Source organism: Phyllostomus discolor, chromosome 4 (assembly GCF_004126475.2).
Source record: "Phyllostomus discolor isolate MPI-MPIP mPhyDis1 chromosome 4, mPhyDis1.pri.v3, whole genome shotgun sequence".
In the NCBI taxonomy this organism is placed as follows: Eukaryota; Metazoa; Chordata; class Mammalia; order Chiroptera; family Phyllostomidae; genus Phyllostomus; species Phyllostomus discolor.
In genome coordinates, this window is record NC_040906.2 from 142,896,983 (window position 1) to 142,916,489 (window position 19,507).

General features: G+C 34.0%; 1 protein-coding gene across 1 annotated transcript in view; it reads right to left on the reverse strand.

Annotated features, from left to right (window-relative positions):
* Positions 1-19,507, reverse strand: part of LOC114494060 (pleckstrin homology domain interacting protein) — a 140,973-nt gene that overhangs the window by 112,435 nt on the left and 9,031 nt on the right. The window contains exons 5-6 of the mRNA XM_028508930.2: positions 13,649-13,799; positions 13,453-13,551 (exon numbers count right to left, since the gene is read on the reverse strand). Of these exons, the coding sequence (XP_028364731.1) occupies positions 13,453-13,551; positions 13,649-13,799 (250 nt within the window). The remainder of the gene's footprint in view (positions 1-13,452; positions 13,552-13,648; positions 13,800-19,507) is intronic.

Sequence of the window (19,507 nt, forward strand, 5' to 3'; positions counted from 1 at the left end):
TAAAAGAGAAGTTATGACAAAGCCAGGAGTCAAATACCATGGGAAAATGGCTATGAAGAGAAAAGTCAACAAGGCTTAGACCTAGAAAGAAGTTTTTCCTAGAAAGACTTTAAGAATGTGATGGTAAAAAAAGGATTATCTGTTGCAATTAACAATGTGGATAAATGTCAAAATACAATACACAATGTGGGGAGAAAAAAGGCTATAGAACACTATTATGATGTATTGCAGGTTTGGAAAATATAGAGTGCTTTTCCTCATGCCAAGCACTGTTCAAAGTGCTTTACATACCTTCTCATTTAATCTTTGCCCATGTTTTACGGTTGGCACTACTATTATCTCAAATAAGGTAATATTCCTTACCAACAAGAAAACTGAATGACAAAATGTAACTTTCCCAGAGATGAAGTCCAGGAGTGCACACACTCCATGCTGGCTAGGTAGACAAAAAAAAAAAAAAAGACTGAAAGGAAACATACCAATGTATTAAAAGCAGATAACCAGTGAGACTGACTGATGCTTGAGCTGTTCTCTATTTTCCAAGTTTTCTCCACTGAGCATATATTCATTCTGATTAAATTTTTAATTATATAAAATATAGCTCAATCTACCTCAAGAAACGCAAAACACCAATATGAAAAACCTAATTTGTCTAAAGAGATTAACTTATATTCAAGATGGAGAAAAATGGGCCCAAAGATAAAGATACAAAGAATTTAAGTTTATTTAATCATAAAAAGAAAAACAAAGACTAAGGTGTATTAAAGTATCTGAATGTATATACACTGCAGAGACTAACCACTGCCTATTTGGCAGTGGATTGAATGATATGCTACAAAGAAATCACATCTAGTTTGATTCAAAACCCATAATACAAAGGGACATCAATTTGGTATATAACTTCTATTTCTAATACATCAAAGACAGTTTAAATTCAATATTATTTGGGAAGGAATCGTGTAAGAAATAATTTTTAATATTTAATTCATTATAAGACACAACTGAAAAGCTTACCACAATAATCTTTTTGAGGTCACTAGCCAGAGATAATCTGAGAAATAATTGAATACAGATTGGTTTATTTCTACAGCACCATCTTGTCTCTATATCATCCTGCACCAATAACTAACAATTGCCCAAAAGAAGAACAAGACAAATAAAATAACTTAACTATAATAAACAAAAGTCCCAACTTTAGTTAAAATAGAAAGGGTTGCAACGTCAAAAGGATAATTCTGTAATCAGCTGTTTGTCTACACACACACAAAAAAGAAGGAAGGCAAATGAGAATGAAGGGCAAAAGGAAATAATCACCTGGGCAACACAATGCCCATGAGAGCTTCTCTCATTTTACTACTGTAACTAACATAATTACCATACACAGCAGTTATCCTCCAAATCTTTACATAGTTAATTTTGATGTTAGTTGTATCTCCTATTGGAAAGAGACCATGTTTTTAAGATTTAGTGTACACCACAAAGATGAATGTCTGAAACACAAATACTAACTGATATAAAATACAAAAAGCGCCCTGGCTGGCATAGCTCAGTGGATTGAGCGCGGGCTGCGAACCAAAGTGTCGCAGGTTCGATTCCCAGCCAGGGTACATGCCTGGGTTGCAGGCCATGACCCCCAACAACTGCACATTGATGTTTCTCCCTCTCTCTCTCTCCCTCTCTGTCTCTCTCTCTCTCTCTCTCTCTCTCTCTCCCTCTCTGTCTCTCTCCCTCTCTCTCCCTCCCTCTCCCTCTCCCTCTCCCTCTCCCTCTCTCTCTCTCTCTCCCCCCCGTCCCTCTCTAAAAATAAATAAATAAAATCTTAAAAAATAAAATAAAATAAAATAAATAAAATACAAAAAGCGATGATGACTGCAGAAGTTAGGCAAAACATCATGAACCAAATATGTAACAGGCACCAAAACAAAACATACATTACAATACTAGGATTGTAATTTACTAGAATTGTATAATTACTTGTTTGATTTGTATTTTTCTGCCTCCTTTTTTCTTCTCTGGAAACTAATCTGATGGTACTTCAAAAAATATACTACAATGATATAATATTTTCATAGTTTTTAATAAAAATATATTTAAAAGCCCTGGCTGGCGTAGCTCAGTGGATTGAGCACGGGCTTCAAACCAAAGTGTCGCAGGTTGGATTCCCAGTCAGGGTACATGCCTGGGTTGCAGGCCATGACCCCCAGCAACCGCATATTGATGTTTCTCTCTCTCTCTATCTCCTTCCCTTCCCTCTCTAAAAAAATAAATAAAATCTTTAAAAAATATATTTTAAAAAACTGTATAGTTTTACTTTATGTCAAATATTTTAATCATTCAGTTTTCCATCAATGAACATTTATAGAGTATCTATTTGGGCCAAGTATGGTATAAGGGATAAGGCAGGAAAAAAAAAAAGACAAAGCACATACTCTCTTGGAGAAGGGAAGACAGACGTGAAACAATGACTTACAACAAAAGGTGTCATCAAATAAAAGGTATAAGGAAATTTTAAAATACAGGGTCCTAAACATTAGCAGGGAGGAGGTTATCAAGGAGTCAGTGTAGACTTCTCTGAAAAACTGATATTTAAACTGAAGAAGTTCAGCCTTTATAAAAGAGATTTTATTTATTTATTTTTAGAGAGAGGGAAAGGGAGGGAGAAAGAGAAAGAGTAAAAAAGCAATCAGTTGCTCCTTGTGCACACCCTCACTGGGGACCAAACCTGAAACCTAGGCATGTGCCCTGACCAGGAATGGAAACAGTGACCTTTCACACTTTGAGGGACAATGCCTAACCAACTGAGGAACATCAATCAGGGCAAAAGTTCAGCCATTTTTTAATTGAAAAATGAACAGCAAAAGAATGCTGGTAGGAGGGAAGCATACTCTAGGTCAAGGAAAAAACATGTGCAACGGTCTGAAGCTGCAAAGAGCATAGCATTCAAGCAACCTAAGAAAGCTGGGTGTGGTTAGCATACAGAGTACAGAGGGATAACTGTCAAAAAAGAGACTGAGAAGGTAGAGGCACTCTATCGAATACTTTCTAAGGTATGGTCAAGCATTTTGGACTATTTCCCAAGAACAGTAAGTTGAAGGCTTATAGGAAGAAAGAAGTGGGAGTAATATAATAAAACAGCTTTGAGGTAACTGCAGTTTTATCTCGACTTCCATGAGAACAGATCAGAAGGGATATCAGAAGGCATATAACTAAAAGCAAAAGCTGATTTTGCAAAAGAAATCGGAGGTTTCCAAAAAAATAAAATTTTACTTTAGAAAAAATTCATCACTCTGCAAACAAGATTCTTAAAGCTTGCTCAAGAAACTGTAAGATATCAATTTGAAAGAAAAGAATGTTATCATGTGTTACTGTTCCTAGAGTTCAGATTCTGAGGCAAATGGCTCCTATACCAAAATCAATACAGGTACACAGCATTTCATTGTGCTTTGCTTTACTGGGTTTTAGGTGTCATGATTTTCACAAATTAATGGAAAGACTTTCTACCAGCAAAAAGACTGTAACTTGTTTTATTGCAACAGCCACTTTACTGCAGTGGTCTGAAGCTGAACTTGCAATATCTCCAAGGTATTCTTACAAGTGGACACAGATGGTGTAAGACTAAAGCACAAAGAATTTCAGAAGGCAAAAAGATGCTATATAAATGCGTAAGATCAGAGATAAAACAACCAACAATATAAATGAATTTTAGTTACCTCCATTAAGTTTGTTTCCTCATTAATGAAAGTGGGAGTATTTTACAGAGTTGTTAAGAAAAGCAAATGAGACAAATGTTTGTAAACTCAAAGATATTTTATACTAAATTCTATAGACTGTCCTTAAACATTCAAATCCTTTTTCCTTTTTTAATCCCAATGTTCATAGCAGTGTTATTTACAACAGCCAAGTGCTGGAAATACCCTAAGTGCCCATCAGTAAATGAGTGCATCAAAAAACTGTGGTACATTTACACAATGGAATACCATGCAGCAGAAAGAAAGGAGCTCCTCCTACCCTTTTCGACAGCATGGATGGAACTGGAGAGTATTATGCTAAGTGAAATAAGCCAAGAGGTGAAAAACAAATACCATATGATCTTGCCTATAAGTGGAACCTAATCAACAAAACTAACAAATGAGCAATATAGAACCAGAGACTTGGAAATAAAGAGCAAACTAACAGTGACGGGGCGGGGGGGGGGGGGGGGGGGGAAGGGTCAAGTCAGAAAACATGTATAGAGGACCCATGAACAAAGAGAACCTGGTGGAGGTGGTGGAGGTAGGACTGAATGCGGGAGGGGGGGAGGCAGGGGAGAATAATAGGGGAAATATAGGGACAACTGTAATTGAACAATTAAAAAAGAAAAAACAAAATCTCTGTTCAATGAGATTTACTTTAGTAAGATGTAAGGATTGAGGGAAATACCACTGAATGGAGTTCTTTTTAACTTTTAAAAAAGATTTTTGAGTGAAATCATCTGCATCTTCTTTAAGGAGCTTAACAAATTACTTATCTGTTCATACAGCAATAAATATCTACTCAGCCTGATCAAGAACTTCTCAATTTCAGTATGTCTAGGAACATGTTAAATCCTTAACTTCAAAGGTTTCCTGAAGAAATTCTTAACTTCAAAGGTTCCCTGAAGAAATTCAAATTAAAAAGTTAACTGTATGAGGAAAATATGTTAATTTGCTTTACTTACAGAGATATGAAACTCAACATCGAACCTAATAATTAGTCCGGAAAAATATGTGACACAAACTAAAAGAGGAAATGGCCAATGCTTCCTAATTTCTACTGGAATTGCTTATAAGACACATCACATAGTGTGTGTGTGGGGGGAGTGCTCAAAATAAATTTCACCTTACTATTTAAAAAAGAAAATAGAACTCAGCAATAAGAGCAACAATGTCAACTCACCTAAAACTGTCAATCTTCAAGTGTCCCCTTTTTATAATCATTCATAATTCAAAAAGAAATTCAAGCAAAAGAAAAATATAAGTAATGTCTTTTATATGTTTGGTACTTTGGTATAATGAAAATTAGCTTTATTTTCCTTAAAAATCAAAAGCTTGCCCTGGCCAGGTGGCTCAGTTGCCTAGATCATCAGCCCATGCACCAAAAGGTTGCAGGCTCAATCCTGGGTCAGGGAACATAGCGAGGTTGTGGGATCAATCCCTAGCTGGGGTGCGTGCAGAAGGCAACCCATCAATGTGTCCATCTCTGTCTCTGTCTCTCTCTCTTTCCTGGCTCCCTGTTTCCCTCCCTCTCTAAAATCAATAAAAATATACCCTCTAGTGAGGATTTAAAAAAAAATCAAAAACAAATAAAAAAAATCAAAAATAAAAAATTTAGAAGTCTCTCACCTGTTCTTAGGGGGCAGAAAACAAAAAGCAGTTGGGACATGGATGGCAAAAACAGAGTTAAAAAAGACAATCTGTGTCAAGTGGATATATGAATATCATTATAAACTTTTCTTATCCCACCTACTTCATCAATTACCTACTACCTCTTCATTTAATATTTACTAATACTGAGGAGTTGAGTCCATAAAGAGCAATAAAACAATCTCTCCCCTCGAGGCCCTAGTAGTATAGTACAAAAAACAAAAGTAAATAAGTGAGTATCATTCAGGGGCTAGATTAAAAAACATAGCTAAGTCAGAAATAACTGTACAACAATACAAATCATAAAACTGCAAGACTAGAAAAGCAGGTCATAAAAGGGTAAAAGAAAATAAATTTTGAAAGAAAAAATGGTTCCTGAGAAACTAGCAGGTTAAAATAAGTATATTTAAATAACTGATGAGTAGACATCTAAGGATAAAGTACTGAGGCAGAAAAGCTATAAGACCAAATTGAAAATACTAAGGAAAGTATAAATAAATAGGAAAGAAATAACAGATTATTATAATCATATAATTTACTGAATAATGTCAAATGTTAAATTACAGCCCTGGCTGGTGTGGTTCAGTGGACTGAGTGCTTGCCTGAGAACCAAAGAGTTGGCTGCTGAATTCCCAGTCAGGGCACATGCCAGGTCCCCAGTAGGGAACATGTGAGAGGCAACCATAAGCTGATATTTCTCTCCCTCTCTCTCTCTTCCTTCCCCTCTCTCTTAAAGTAAATAAATAAAATTTTAAAAAAATAAATAAAAAATAAATTACGTATCTATTAAATATTGCAGATTTACAATGATATACAACAATCTTTCTAATTAGTAAGAAATATAATCACATGAGGCAAAATTAACCCTGTCACTCCAGATCGTAGCACAGTGCCAGATATTTAGCAATTGCAGAGTAAGTCAATACAATACAACACTGGAAATATGGCAAAATATAACATAAGAATGAGAAAACAACGTTCTCTTCAAAAGAGTGCTCTTCAAAAAAAATTATTAGCAACATAATTCATGAAATGATAATTACAGGAAAAACAGGCAGAAGTAACATTTCTTGTCATATACTTTGTGCCTTACTTTGTTCTCTCATTTAGGCCTCCAAATAACCAGATTTGATAGTTATTTTTCCCATTCTAGAGATAAAGAAGTTAAAGAGCTGAAAAATAATTTGCCTAAGGCACGTATCTTCACTACAACAGAGTCAAGATTTATAACCTAATTTTTACTGAATCCTTGTTGCCCTTTGTTCAAATCAGTTTTCTTGGAGAAAATTATGAAGGCAGACAAGATCTAAGAATTGTTTAATGTATAGGTTTGATGGCATCAACTGGATGTTTGTGTAGTAATGCTATTTTTCAAGGCAAAGTAGCTTCTTAACACTCACACATTACTCCTTTTTATCCCGACCAACCCAGACTGAAACCTTGCTGCAGAAGCAGTAAGTAAAACAACAAAGATATGGAAGTAGGCAAAACAAACAAACAAAAAGATCAGATATGGATAACCTAGAAATCAAAAGTTTACTTTGATAACACGGTAAACATAATTAAAAAAATATGAACAAGGCAACTCACAAAAGATTGCTTTAATTCATTATATTCTTTTAAATAAGATAAACATGTATTAAACAAATCTCCACATTTAACTTTATTTAAAAACAACTTTAATGTATCTAAGTGTCTTCTGTCCTGGTCTTCCCTAACCCATGCCACTTCTTATTGAAGTAGGGTTTATTATTGTGGGTAAAAAGTAAATTACATCTGAAATAAAAAGTAAATTATATCTGAAAACAGGCATAATATGTGTAAGAAGGTTAGAGAAAGGACAACACTAGAGATATGTTAATATCTTTGAAAGTAAACATTATTCTAAACTATTAAAGGGGATTTTAGAGGACTGGAAAACAACTGATCACTTTCATTCTTGTAAGAATAAACTCCAGTTCAATTTTCAAAATTTATATCATGGTCTAGGAGGTACAAAGTAGTTAGGGTAGGATTTTTAAGCATACAATAAAATAAAACAATATAAGAAAGCACAGAGATAAGCTCAAGAGTTGTTTCTTAAATTTACAGGTATGGGTTCTAATAGTCCAAGTGTAATTAACTGGTTTTCACTAATGAACCTTGATTTCCTAAAAATAAGCTTCTGGATTTTTTCCTTACCTCAAAGCTATCCTTGAACCAAATCTCTCTCTTCTTCCAACCATCTGTTCTATTTTTTACCCCCATCCACCTCTGAACTTTTCTACCCTGACCCCAGTTCACCAATTATCTACTGCCTTTCATTTAATACTTACTAATGCTGAGGAACTGGGTCTACAAAGAGCAATAAAAGATCATCTCTATCCTCCATGACCTAATAGTATAGTACCAAAGAAAAAGGTAAATAGCCAAAAGTATGTGATAAAAGCTATAGAGATAATGATAAGCAGTTAATTCTATGCAGATATTTAAGTTTTAAAGGATGAACAGACAAAAAAAAAAAAGAGAGAGAGAGAGACTGAAGAAATACTGGGTTGGCCAAATTTTGTTCACTTTTTTCCGTAGGATGCCTCTAGTAGTACTTAGTTGTCTTGAACTTCATTCTAAACAATTTTGTTAGATTGTATTGTGACAGCTGTCATATCAGCATGCAATTAATAAAAACTTTCAAAATTGGTGAATTTTTGTGCAGTGAGTATAATATTGAAAATGGAAGAAAATACACAACATTTTTGGTGTATTATGCTTTATTATTTCAAGATAGGTAAAAAACGCAACTGAAACACACAAAAAGATTTGTATAGTGTATGAAAAGGTGCTGTAACTGATTGAACGTGTCAAAAGTAGTTTGTGAAGTTTCTTGGTACTACTGACATTTTGGTCAAATGATTCTTTGTGGTAGGCTTGTCTTATGCATTGGAAGATTTTTAGCAACGCCTCTGGCCTCTACCCCCTAGAAGCCAATAGCGGGAGATAGTCAACATACTCAAAATATCCAAATCAATAAAATTATTGATGTAAATAAAAAATGTATCTTTTATTTTACAGAAAAAAACTAAACAGACTGTTTGGCCTACCCAATAAATAAATCATGTTCAGAGACAACAGGATGAAAGATGATTTGGCTGATTCTAAGAACTGCCAAAGAGTTGTACGAAGCTAGAATACAAAGTACAGGTTAGGAAAAGTGGGGAAAAGTTTTGTGAGCCACATTATAGAGCTGAGACTTATTCACACCTGCATTTTAAAATATTTAGAGCAGTAATTTCCAACCGGAAGCAATTTTACACCAGGAACATTTGGGAATGTCTGGGGATATTTCTGATTGTCACAATGGTGAGGGAGGTATAGGAGCAACTGGTTTTCTACTAACATTTACCCGGTATGGTGCTGATAAACACCCTATAATGCTGATAAACACCCTATAATGCACAGTGCAAAGAATGTAAGCAGTGTCAAGGTTAAAAAAAACCCTTAGAATTTAGAAATCCTCATGGAGCCATGGAGCCCTGGCTGGTGTGGCTCAGTGGCTTGAGCGCTGGGCTGTGAACCAAAGGGTCGATGGTTCCATGCCCAGCTAGGGCATGTGCCTGGTTTGGGGGCCTGTCCCCAGGAGGGGCAAAGGAGAGGCAATCACACATTGATGTTTCTCTCCCTCTCTTCTGACTCCCTTCCTCTCTCTCTAAAAATAGATAAATAAAATCTAAAAAAAGAAAAAAGAATGGAGCTAAATCCTATGGTACAGGAATAAGAGTGGAGACAGAGAATCAGGCAACCTATCAGTCAGTTCTGAGAGAACAGACACATGACCTTCTCTATCCTGTAACTACAAAAAAACACATGTGTCATAGCCCACTGACAGATATAGGGTAGGGACTCAATATTTAGAGGGTAAGTGAATAAATGAAGTAGAGTGCCAGGCATGAAGTATTAAGGCCTGAAACAATGTTGTGGCAATGGTAACTCAAATAGAGAGGTCCAACAGTTTGCAAACAGTGTGAAAAAAGCTAAGAAAGGAAAACCCAATTTACCACCACGGATCTTAAATGATCATCTGAGTTACGGCAAGAAGTTCAATGAAAATGAATAAACACTAAGTGTACTATGTATGGTATACTGGACTGAAAATCCTGCAATAAGAAAAAAATAAGTAGTGGGAAAATTTAATGAGATATGAATAAGGTCTGTTGCTTAGTTAATAATAATGTACCAATGTTGGTTAAGTAGTTTTGAGAAATGTACCAGACTACAACATTAAGGAAAAATGAGTAAGGGTAAACGGGAGCTCTTTGAACTCTCTGTGCAGCTTTTTGGTAAATGATTTCCTATTCCAAAACTAAAAATACATTAAAAAAAACCCCATGTCCCAAATGTGTCAAAATTTAAATATTTAGATTTATAGTAAATATTTAAATCTATCATATATGGTAGGAAAAGCTAAAATGTTAAGGTTTTTTTTTTTCTTACTTCCACTGACACTTGGTAATACCACATTTACCAAGGAAAAAGCAAAGAAAATCTTTAAAGGAAGCCAGACAGAAAATGGCAAGAAGTAATCAACAAAGTAAGTCAACATCACAAAAAGTTCATATTTAAAAAAAAAGTCTTCTGACCCACACTGTGATAACTTGAAAAGATACACCGAATCACAATGCAGACAATATGTCGAAAAATTTGATGAATTTTTCTTTCCATTACCATCCTATTCATAGTTTTCTAGCAAAGACATTCCAATCAACAATTTGGAGCAGAAAGAAGAAAGAAAGAAACATTCAACCAAAACAGAATGAAGAAACAAGAATTCAAAGAAATAAGGAGAGGCTTAGGAACCTCCAGGACATCTTTAAATGTTCTAACATTGGAATCATAGGGGTGCCAGAAGGAGAAGAGGAAGACCAAGAAATTGAAAACTTATTTGAACAAATAATGAAGGAGAACTTCCCCGATCTGGCAAAGAAAGTAAGATGGTTAGGAAGTCCAGGAAACTCAGAGAGCCCCAAAGAAGTTGAACCCAAGAAGAAACACACCAAGGCACATCATAATTACACGACCCAAGATTAAAATGAAGGAGAGAATCCTAGAAGCAGCAAGGGATAAAGGGACAGTCACCTACAAAGGAGTTCCCATTAGACTATCAGCTGATTTCTCAAAAGAAACCTTACAGGCAAGAAGGGGTTGAAAAGAAGTACTTGAAGTCATGAAAGGGAAGGACCTACATCCAAGATTGCTTTATCTAGCAAAGCTATCATTTAGAATGGAAGGGCAGATCAAGTGCTTCCCAGATAAAGTCAAGTTAAAGAGTTCATCATCACCTAGCCCTTATTATACGAAATGTTATAGGGACTTATCTAAGAAAAAGAAGATAAAAAATGTGAATACTAAAGAGACAACAAACTCACAACCATTAACAACTGAATCTACAAAAACAAACTAAGCAAATAACTAGAACAGGAATACAATCACAGAAAAGGAGATCACTTGGAGGGTTATCAGTAGGGGAGTGGGACAAGGAGAGGGGGGGAAAGGTACAGAGATAAGTAGCATAAATGGTAGGTAGAAAATAGCTGGGGGAGGTTAATAGTATAGGAATGTAGAAGCCAGTGAACTTATAGGTACGACCCATGGACATAAACTAAAGGAGGGGAATGAGGGTGGGAGGAGGAGTGCAGGGCGGAGGGGAACAAGAGGAAAAATGGGATTAAGTGTAATAGTATAATCAATAAAACATTAAAAAAAGAAAAGAAAAAGTCTTTCAGAAAGATACAATTATCTGCTTGGTAATTAATTTTGTTATGTGAATATACCAGCAGCATTTTTCTGTTTCAACACAAAACTCAAGACATTTCTGTCATATTTATATTCCCTATATCCATGTCAGCAATATTTACTAATCTGACAAAAAGTCTAACATCTGTTCAAACAGAGTCCCATAGGACAGAGAATGAGGCAGAGACAATATAGTAAAAAATAATGACTGAAAATTTTCCAATGCAATAAAAGACATTATAGATTCAAGAAGCCTAATAAATCTCACACAAGATTAATTTAAACAAATTGACACCAAGACACAAACTGAAGAAAACCAAAAAGAAAATTTTAAAAACAACCAGAGGAAAAAAAGATCACTTTCCAGTTACAATAGTTTTAAACCAAAATTGCGTATTAGTAACTATATAAAGAACAAAATGCATAGATAAAACAAAGACTGTCATATTGTACTTTTTGAAAACCACTTTTATTTTTTTTTCAAAATGTTTTTTTTTAAGATTTTATTTATTTATTTTTAGAGAGGGAAGGGAGGGATAAAGAGAGAGAGAGAGAAATATCAATGTGCGGTTGCTGGGGGTCGTGGCCTGCAACCCGGACATGTACCCTGACTGGGAATCAAACCTGCAACACTTTGGTTTGTAACGCGTGCTCAATCCACTGAGCTACTCCAGCCAGGGGTAAAACTACTTCTATTTTTAACAAATATGGAAAATAAAAGGATACAAAACGCTTGAAAATAAGACAATGAAAAAAGATGTAGTATATAAACACAAAGTAAAAGTTATGCAAAACTCGTAATATTGATGATTGGTATAGGAAGTATGCACAAAATGAAAAAATTAAGTAGTATTTGGACAGATGGAAGAGAAAGAATAACTCCTCGCTAGACAGAAGGATGGAGGGTAGAAAAAGAGGCTCTGATTAAAATATGAAGGGCTCTAAAATTCACAATTTTATACTTAGTGGTAGAGGAAGCATAACACCATTAAAATATCTTAACCTCTTTACCCTACCATGATCACAAGAGCAACATAGCTAAAGCAGAATTAAATAAGATGAATATTACAGTGTTATACCTTATGACATGGAAGAAGGGAAGGAGATGATATCAGTAGCAATGAGACTACTTTGGAGGATATGTAGGAGTTTAGGTAAGACAAGTACCTGATAAGGTAAAAGAGATGAATCTAGGAGGCATTTCAAGAGGAAGATCTACTTGCATCAGTTTTCCTTCTTTGAAATTTTAAAGACAAAAAAACCTGCATTATGCTTTTTAAAAAATTATTTTTGTTTTCCAGCTTTATCACCATTCTGTATTATGATATAGCCACCCATTAAATCAACCTAATTATACATGTGTCAGGAAACCAGCAATTTTCAACCTTTTTCATTTCATGGCAGACATAAACTAATTACTAAAATTCTGTGGTACACCAAAAAATAGATTGTATTTTTTGCCAATCTGACAAAAAGTAGGTATAATTTTGATTGCTTTACAATAATAATAATAATAATAATAATAATAGTAGTAGTAGTAGTAATTACCTACCCTTTCTGCTCCATGCAGACTTTCAAATTTCAGGTGACTATACTTGTATATAAGGATTTCTGATAGCAAGAATTAATCAATCAGATGCAACCTTATACAACATGACCAATAAGATGTAACTCTATTATGTGACCTATATATTATGGTTCAATACAGGGCATTCACACTGGACAGCTACTGTTTTGGAAACTGTTGTCTTTTTTTGAAAAAGAGGTCAGTTCCCCTGACTAAATATGTATTGTATGTTTTAAAATGTCTTGAGGCACACAGTGTCCTATGCAGCTGAAAAATCACTGTCATAAACAGTCTTTTGTAAAAATAAAATACCAATGAACTAGTTAGCCTATATTAGGTACAATATACATAATCCATAATTATGTATATGTATAATTATGTATGGGGAGAAGTAAAGCCTGCTTGAGAGTGGTTGGTAGGGTAATAATATGGGGGTAATAATTTGTAGTTTTAATTTGAGCATTTCACCTAAAATGTCTTATGGTATACTTGAGTATGATGATATTGTTGTTATGGAATTACATGCTCATGATTTTGTAATGAAAGATTTTGTAATAAAAAGGAGCATTATCTGTGCCAGACCCTGAATAAGAAAAAAAATGACATCTTTTTTCTCTTTGAATGCTAATGTATATAATATGAAATTCTCTTATTTCATAGTAACTAAAAAAACAGTTTTATTTTCAAAAGCTCTTTACCAAAAGACCAACAACTTGGTAATGAACTTAAACAACTCACCAATGCTGGGTGGGCTACCATAGTTAATTGGTGACTCAGGTGGTCTTCCACAATGCAGTGCAGCCAGAGCAGATCCTTTCCATACAACATGCTTGCAGCCTATTAAATACACATATTTTTATGGATATAAAGATAAAACACAAAGACAAAAAGGGGGAAAAAGAATGTATAAACACTATTGAGAAATTTTCCATACTTTTGTTTGTGCGTAGCAAAGACTGTCTTCCAGCTCCTAATAATGTTTGTACTCCAGGAACGCTTTGTGGAATTTCTTGTTCAAGAAGAGGTCCTAATCGATGACATATTTGCAGCAAGTGATCAGGTGCTAAATGTCTGTAATACTTCACCTATTATATGAAAGACATAAAATATTTGCTAAATAAAGTGATATTAAGTCTTTACAGGAATAAAGTATACTTTAGAATATATAGTAATATGTTGCGGCTAGTCAACATTTTGTTTTACTTGAGAGAAAAGTTCATGTTTATTCTGTGAAATCACTTGGCTCACAGAATAGAATAGTTACCCAACCATTACTAAATACTGAAGAATTAATGTAACCTAAATATAGCAAGTTATATATCAACAGATGCCAGTCACTGCAAATACTAACAATGAAAAAATATATAGCATTATTCCTAAAATGATGTTTCAGTATAACATTTTAATTTGTAAAAACTTTAAAAAATCAAATTATAAAATACAATAAATGTTCTGTATCCTTGGTATTATAAAGATTAAAAAAACTTGATTGTTCATGTTCTTATACTGTTTTATAATTCACCTAAAACCTAATGGAAAGGCCAAATTTCAACTATTAATTTAAATATATTTTGGTGATCATTAAATAAGTCTACTTATTAGAAAAAGTTTGAGCATACCTGAATCAACTATGAATCAAGTTCAAAATACTGCTTAATTACTGAAAACACAAAATGAAACATTATTTTTATTACTTATCCTAAAGTCTTTTTAGTAAAGAGACAATATCTGCATAATAATCTGAAGAGAATTAGAGAAAATAAAATACACTATGCTATCATTTTCTATTTATCAAGTTCATATTTATTTAGTTATCAAGTTACTGAAAGTTTCTCACTGTATTACTGTAAAAATATCCTAGGTCAGCTGCCCTAAACGTATGTTCTGGAAACCACTGGAGGTTCATTCAAGTGAAAATTAGGAGTAGAAGATATTATCTGCTTTTTCACTCTCATTTTCTCATGAGGATATAGTGTTTTCCAGAAGACACATGACATGATGTTACAACAGAATAAATGCAGAATCAGATAAGAATGTGTCTCTATTAAGCCAGACATTAAATGGCCCCAAAAATGAAATTCAATGAATGACACTATTCCCACAAAATTGTTTTGGAAAATATTTGTTATAAAAATAGTTATATTAACATGAAATTTATAAGTTTACTTAAATATTTTTAAATGTTTTAATTTTATACGATAAATGACAGTATTACCCACGTAAACAAAGAAACTCAGTAATTCTTATTAATGCAAAGGGGTTCTGAGGTCATGAAGTTTGAGAACTGTTCACGTTAAGTTAGTAATGGTAATTTTAGTATGAATTCCTTATATAATTAATTTGGGGGAGAAGTGAAGGGTTAAATCATTTCATTCCATCTTGTAGTCATCTACTGTACTCGTAACTGTTTAAGACCATGAATAGTATTTCTAAAAACTTTGCTAATAATCATCCTTCTAAGCTGAAGTAAGTTCCTATTAAGAGGAACTTACTTTGCTTTTCCTCATAATACACTCCTATTATGGAGACAACATTGAGCCATCCTGTCACACTTTGATAGGCTAACTGAAAATTCTATGGAGTCTAGCATACAGTAGATGGTAAGTAGTAATAAAGTGAATAATTCTGGAAAAGAGGTTCTAATACAAATTGTACATACATTACATCTCTGCTTTGGGGATTCACAAAGCTCAATGACATTTAAGCCTCTTAAAAATCTTGAAATAAAACTAGTTTTGTTTAATGCGCAATTTCCAAAACTCGGTTAGTAACAGGTTCCCCCTTTTTCCTTGGTATTATCATCTTGCCTCAAAACATACTTTTTCAAATATCTGCTTCATTATGATTAGCTAAGTAGAATAAGTACTTGAAAGAAAATATGCAAAAATAATAACTTTCACAACTGTATTTATACTTTTCTCTAATCTTTCCTAATTTGCTTAAAATATAATTTAAAAGAAAAATATCTAAAACATGTATAGGGTCCCTTCCAGTTCTAAACTGGTATATGATAATTATTGTAATGTAACTTCTTTAAATTCATCAAAATTCCTTGTAAAAATTTTACTTTAACAAGAAAGTTCATTACTAATGTAAATTTTGTGATTTTATTTGAGGGTCTTCTTGCAAAATACATTTTAGGTAATGAACCTGAGAATCCGTACTACAGAATTTCATCTTTTAATAACATATTATGAATATACTTTTCCCTACTAAACCTTTCCTTGATGATTTAATGTCACAGTTTTTCAAAACCAATGTTCATTTTAAAGTTAGAAGAGATGCTTTCAGTTCTTAAACTTCTCATGCTTTCTGGTCTTGGAAAGTTCATACAAGTTGATCCTTCTGCTTGAAATCTACTCTTTACCCACCCACCTCCACATATCATTCATTCCCTTTCATGTCTTAGCCCATGCCTTACATGACCTGTTACACCACAGCTGCCCTTCTTTTTTTCCATAGCACATTATACTATTTCCAAAATGTTCTTTTATGCTCCCCACCCCCAACACTTTGTAGTACTTATCATACCATATAAACTGTCCTTAGTAAATTTTGATACTCAGACCTCAATGGGAATCTAATAACAGTTATGATCCTCTCTCCCTCCCCTCCAAAAACCACACATACAGGCCCTACCACAATCTTGTCCTGTTTGTGGGTTTAATAAGACCCCTGCACGATACCAAAATTGCCAATTTATTGGTCCATATCCTGCATAAGATATAGAATTAGATCTTGTTTACCTATCAACCCAGTACCAAAATGCAGTACTTGCAAGTGAGTGTTTAATAAGCTTAGTGAACACACGAAAATATGCAGAAACCACTGACTTCTATTAACTATTAAATGGTGAAGTTCCTTATAGTCCAAGATCTCAGAAACCAGTTCCAGTACCTCTTTTCTATACACTCCGTATTCTCTCCTTGGACAATCCTATACATATCAAACTTTCTTAAAAGACATCTCTCTTTGGAGCTCCAAACCTCTTCAACTCAACGTATGTAAAAATGGACTCACAATCTTCATGCCAAACACATCCCCAAAAATGTTCCCCATCTTAGTGAATAGCAACATCATATATCACGCCTCAAACCAAGAAGTCATTTTTTTTACATTGCCCATTCCTCCCTCCCACCTCATTCCCAATACCCAAACTGATTTTTCACCAAATCCAGTTGATTTTTCCTTCCTAAAATTCATCTACCTCCCTCCTTCACCACAATAACAGCCCAACTTCAAATTATCTTTACAATAAACTCCTCATCTTTGCCACATCCACTCATGTCCTCTAAACTCATTAAAATCTATTCTCCACTGACCTTCGAATCCTCTTTCCAAAACATGTATCTGGTCACGTCACCCCTACTTAAAACCACCAGAGGCTTTCCTTGTTCTTTGGAGATTCAAATCATTAACATGGTCTACAAACCCTGAAATGAATTTCTGGCTCACTCATTCCTATTTCTCTCCTTTACTTGGCACATTCCCAGCCTTACACCCTCCAGCCCACTTTCTACATTTAAACACAACAGTCTTCTTTCAGGTTCTTTACCTGTACTGTTCTTCTGTCAGGCTTCTTCTATGTGATGCATTTAACATTCCCCCACATTCCCTTGCCCACATGACTCTTCTAAGTGCTTCAGATCTTCCCTCCAATGTAACTTCCTTTGTTTTTCTTTACCCTATTTAGTGTGAGTATATTATCTTGGAATACACACACTCAATGACTTTTCCTTAACTCATTCATCAGTTTACGATTATACATTCAAGAGTGTACTGATTTAATGTTTTTCTTCTCATGCTCACCACAAGCTATAAGAGAACAGGATCATATCCCTTTTTGGTCCCAACTGTGTCATATACAATACTCATTTTAAAAAATAAATAAAAATTATCTTTTGTGACTGCCTTTCTCTAAACATTATTCTTCACGAATATTAATTCATGTCACCATGGTCAATATTTAAAATGTAAAAACAAAAACAAATTTCAGAAAATTAAAATAGCTCATTTATGGACATACATAATTTTTAATTTTCAAATTAGTAAAAACTTTTATCTTTAATATTAAAGCTTTTTAGCTTGAATAAACTTTTATTTATACTAATAGATACTTAAAAGAAAATTAAAACTAAAATGAAAACTTGAAATGATATTCTAATAAAATCCCTTATCCAAAATATCTATATTTGGATTCTCGGTAATTATTTATCCACTGTTATTTGGTAAAAACAAAATAAAACTTGACATCCTCAGTTCTAATATACCTACCCATTACTTTCCATGACCAGAACTGCTTTCAGGCTCTTTAGATGTTCAGCAAGTAAAAGTATGACCAAATTACAGTGTGATTAACAGAGCTAACACATAATGGCTCTACATCATCAAATGCTAGCCCTTGTGGTAAATGTGGCAAGTTTTACATGTAAAAGTTCCGTTAATTAACTTAACACTAAGATATATGTACCATTCCTATTACTATTAATAATTATCCTGCAAAAAAGATAAAATAACCTTGAAAGGTCACACACATTTAGTGGATGCAGAGATGAGAATCAAACCAAGGCAGTGTAACTCCAGATAGAGCCCACATTCATACTACCAGACCCCAAAGTACCTATTGCCTCATATATATGCACATATCACTGTGCAAACAAACTATAAGAGAGACATTTTGAATAGTTTTCAAAAGACATTAAACTGAGCCAGAAAAATAAATGTTTTAAAGTTCACTCTCACTATGAACAAACTAGTACAAAAAGGTAAAGGGGAACACTTAAAAATCTAAGGATAGAAGTAGAAGATAAACTACCACAATGATATAGTGACAAAACTAAATACTCTCTCCCAAAATGGCTAAAGGAAATCAATGTGATCAACCCTACTTTTCTCAGTATTTCTAAGATTAAAACTTTAAACACTAAAAGTTAGAAGAAAGGTATAAATAGATTACACAAAAGAGTTAATATTGCAAACCTTGATACTATTAAAAAATAAGAATTTTTTTAAAAGGCACATTTATCAGTAGTGCTCCATTTTTTATGCATGTCACCTTTGATAAACATTTCATCTTCTCTCCCACTAAGATGCAAAAGCCTGCTTTATGAATGCAAACCATGATGCAACCTCACTGAGATTCACTCCTACACTAGTGGGCTAGTTAGAGCTTTTTCAAATTTCTCATATCCCTGCCCCCACCTCCAACAGCAATTGAGAATCACTTGATATAGTAACAACAATCTTTGTATATAAATTAATAGTTAAAACCTGATTTAAACAAAGGCATCCTTTTGTAAATATCATGTTACATTAAATAAAGCAGAGGTCAGCCAACACATCCTGGGCAGGGTCAGATGGTAAATATTTTAGGCTTTGAGGCTACTATCTCTGTGGCATTCACATATATATATATTTAAAAACTAGATTAACTTTAGCTCAGGAGCCTTGCAAAAACAGGACTTCTGCACAATTTGCCCACATCAGCCACAGTTTACTACCCAGACCTAAAGAATGATCCTTGGTTCTAGCAACTTCTCCAGCAACAGGGTAACAGGATTCTTTAAAACAGGGGCAACTCTGTTCATGCCTTCTCCACCTTGGCACAAATCATAAATCTGTTATCACTCTTTTCTCAAACTGCATATATAAAATTCTAGAATTATCAATTATCAAATTATCAACTACAATTTGAACAATAGGATCATCTTTGGAAAATATGAATTGTAGCAAGGAAGGACCAAAAAAAGAATCTGAGCTCTTTGAGTGGTTTAATTTCCTGCATCTTTGGCTA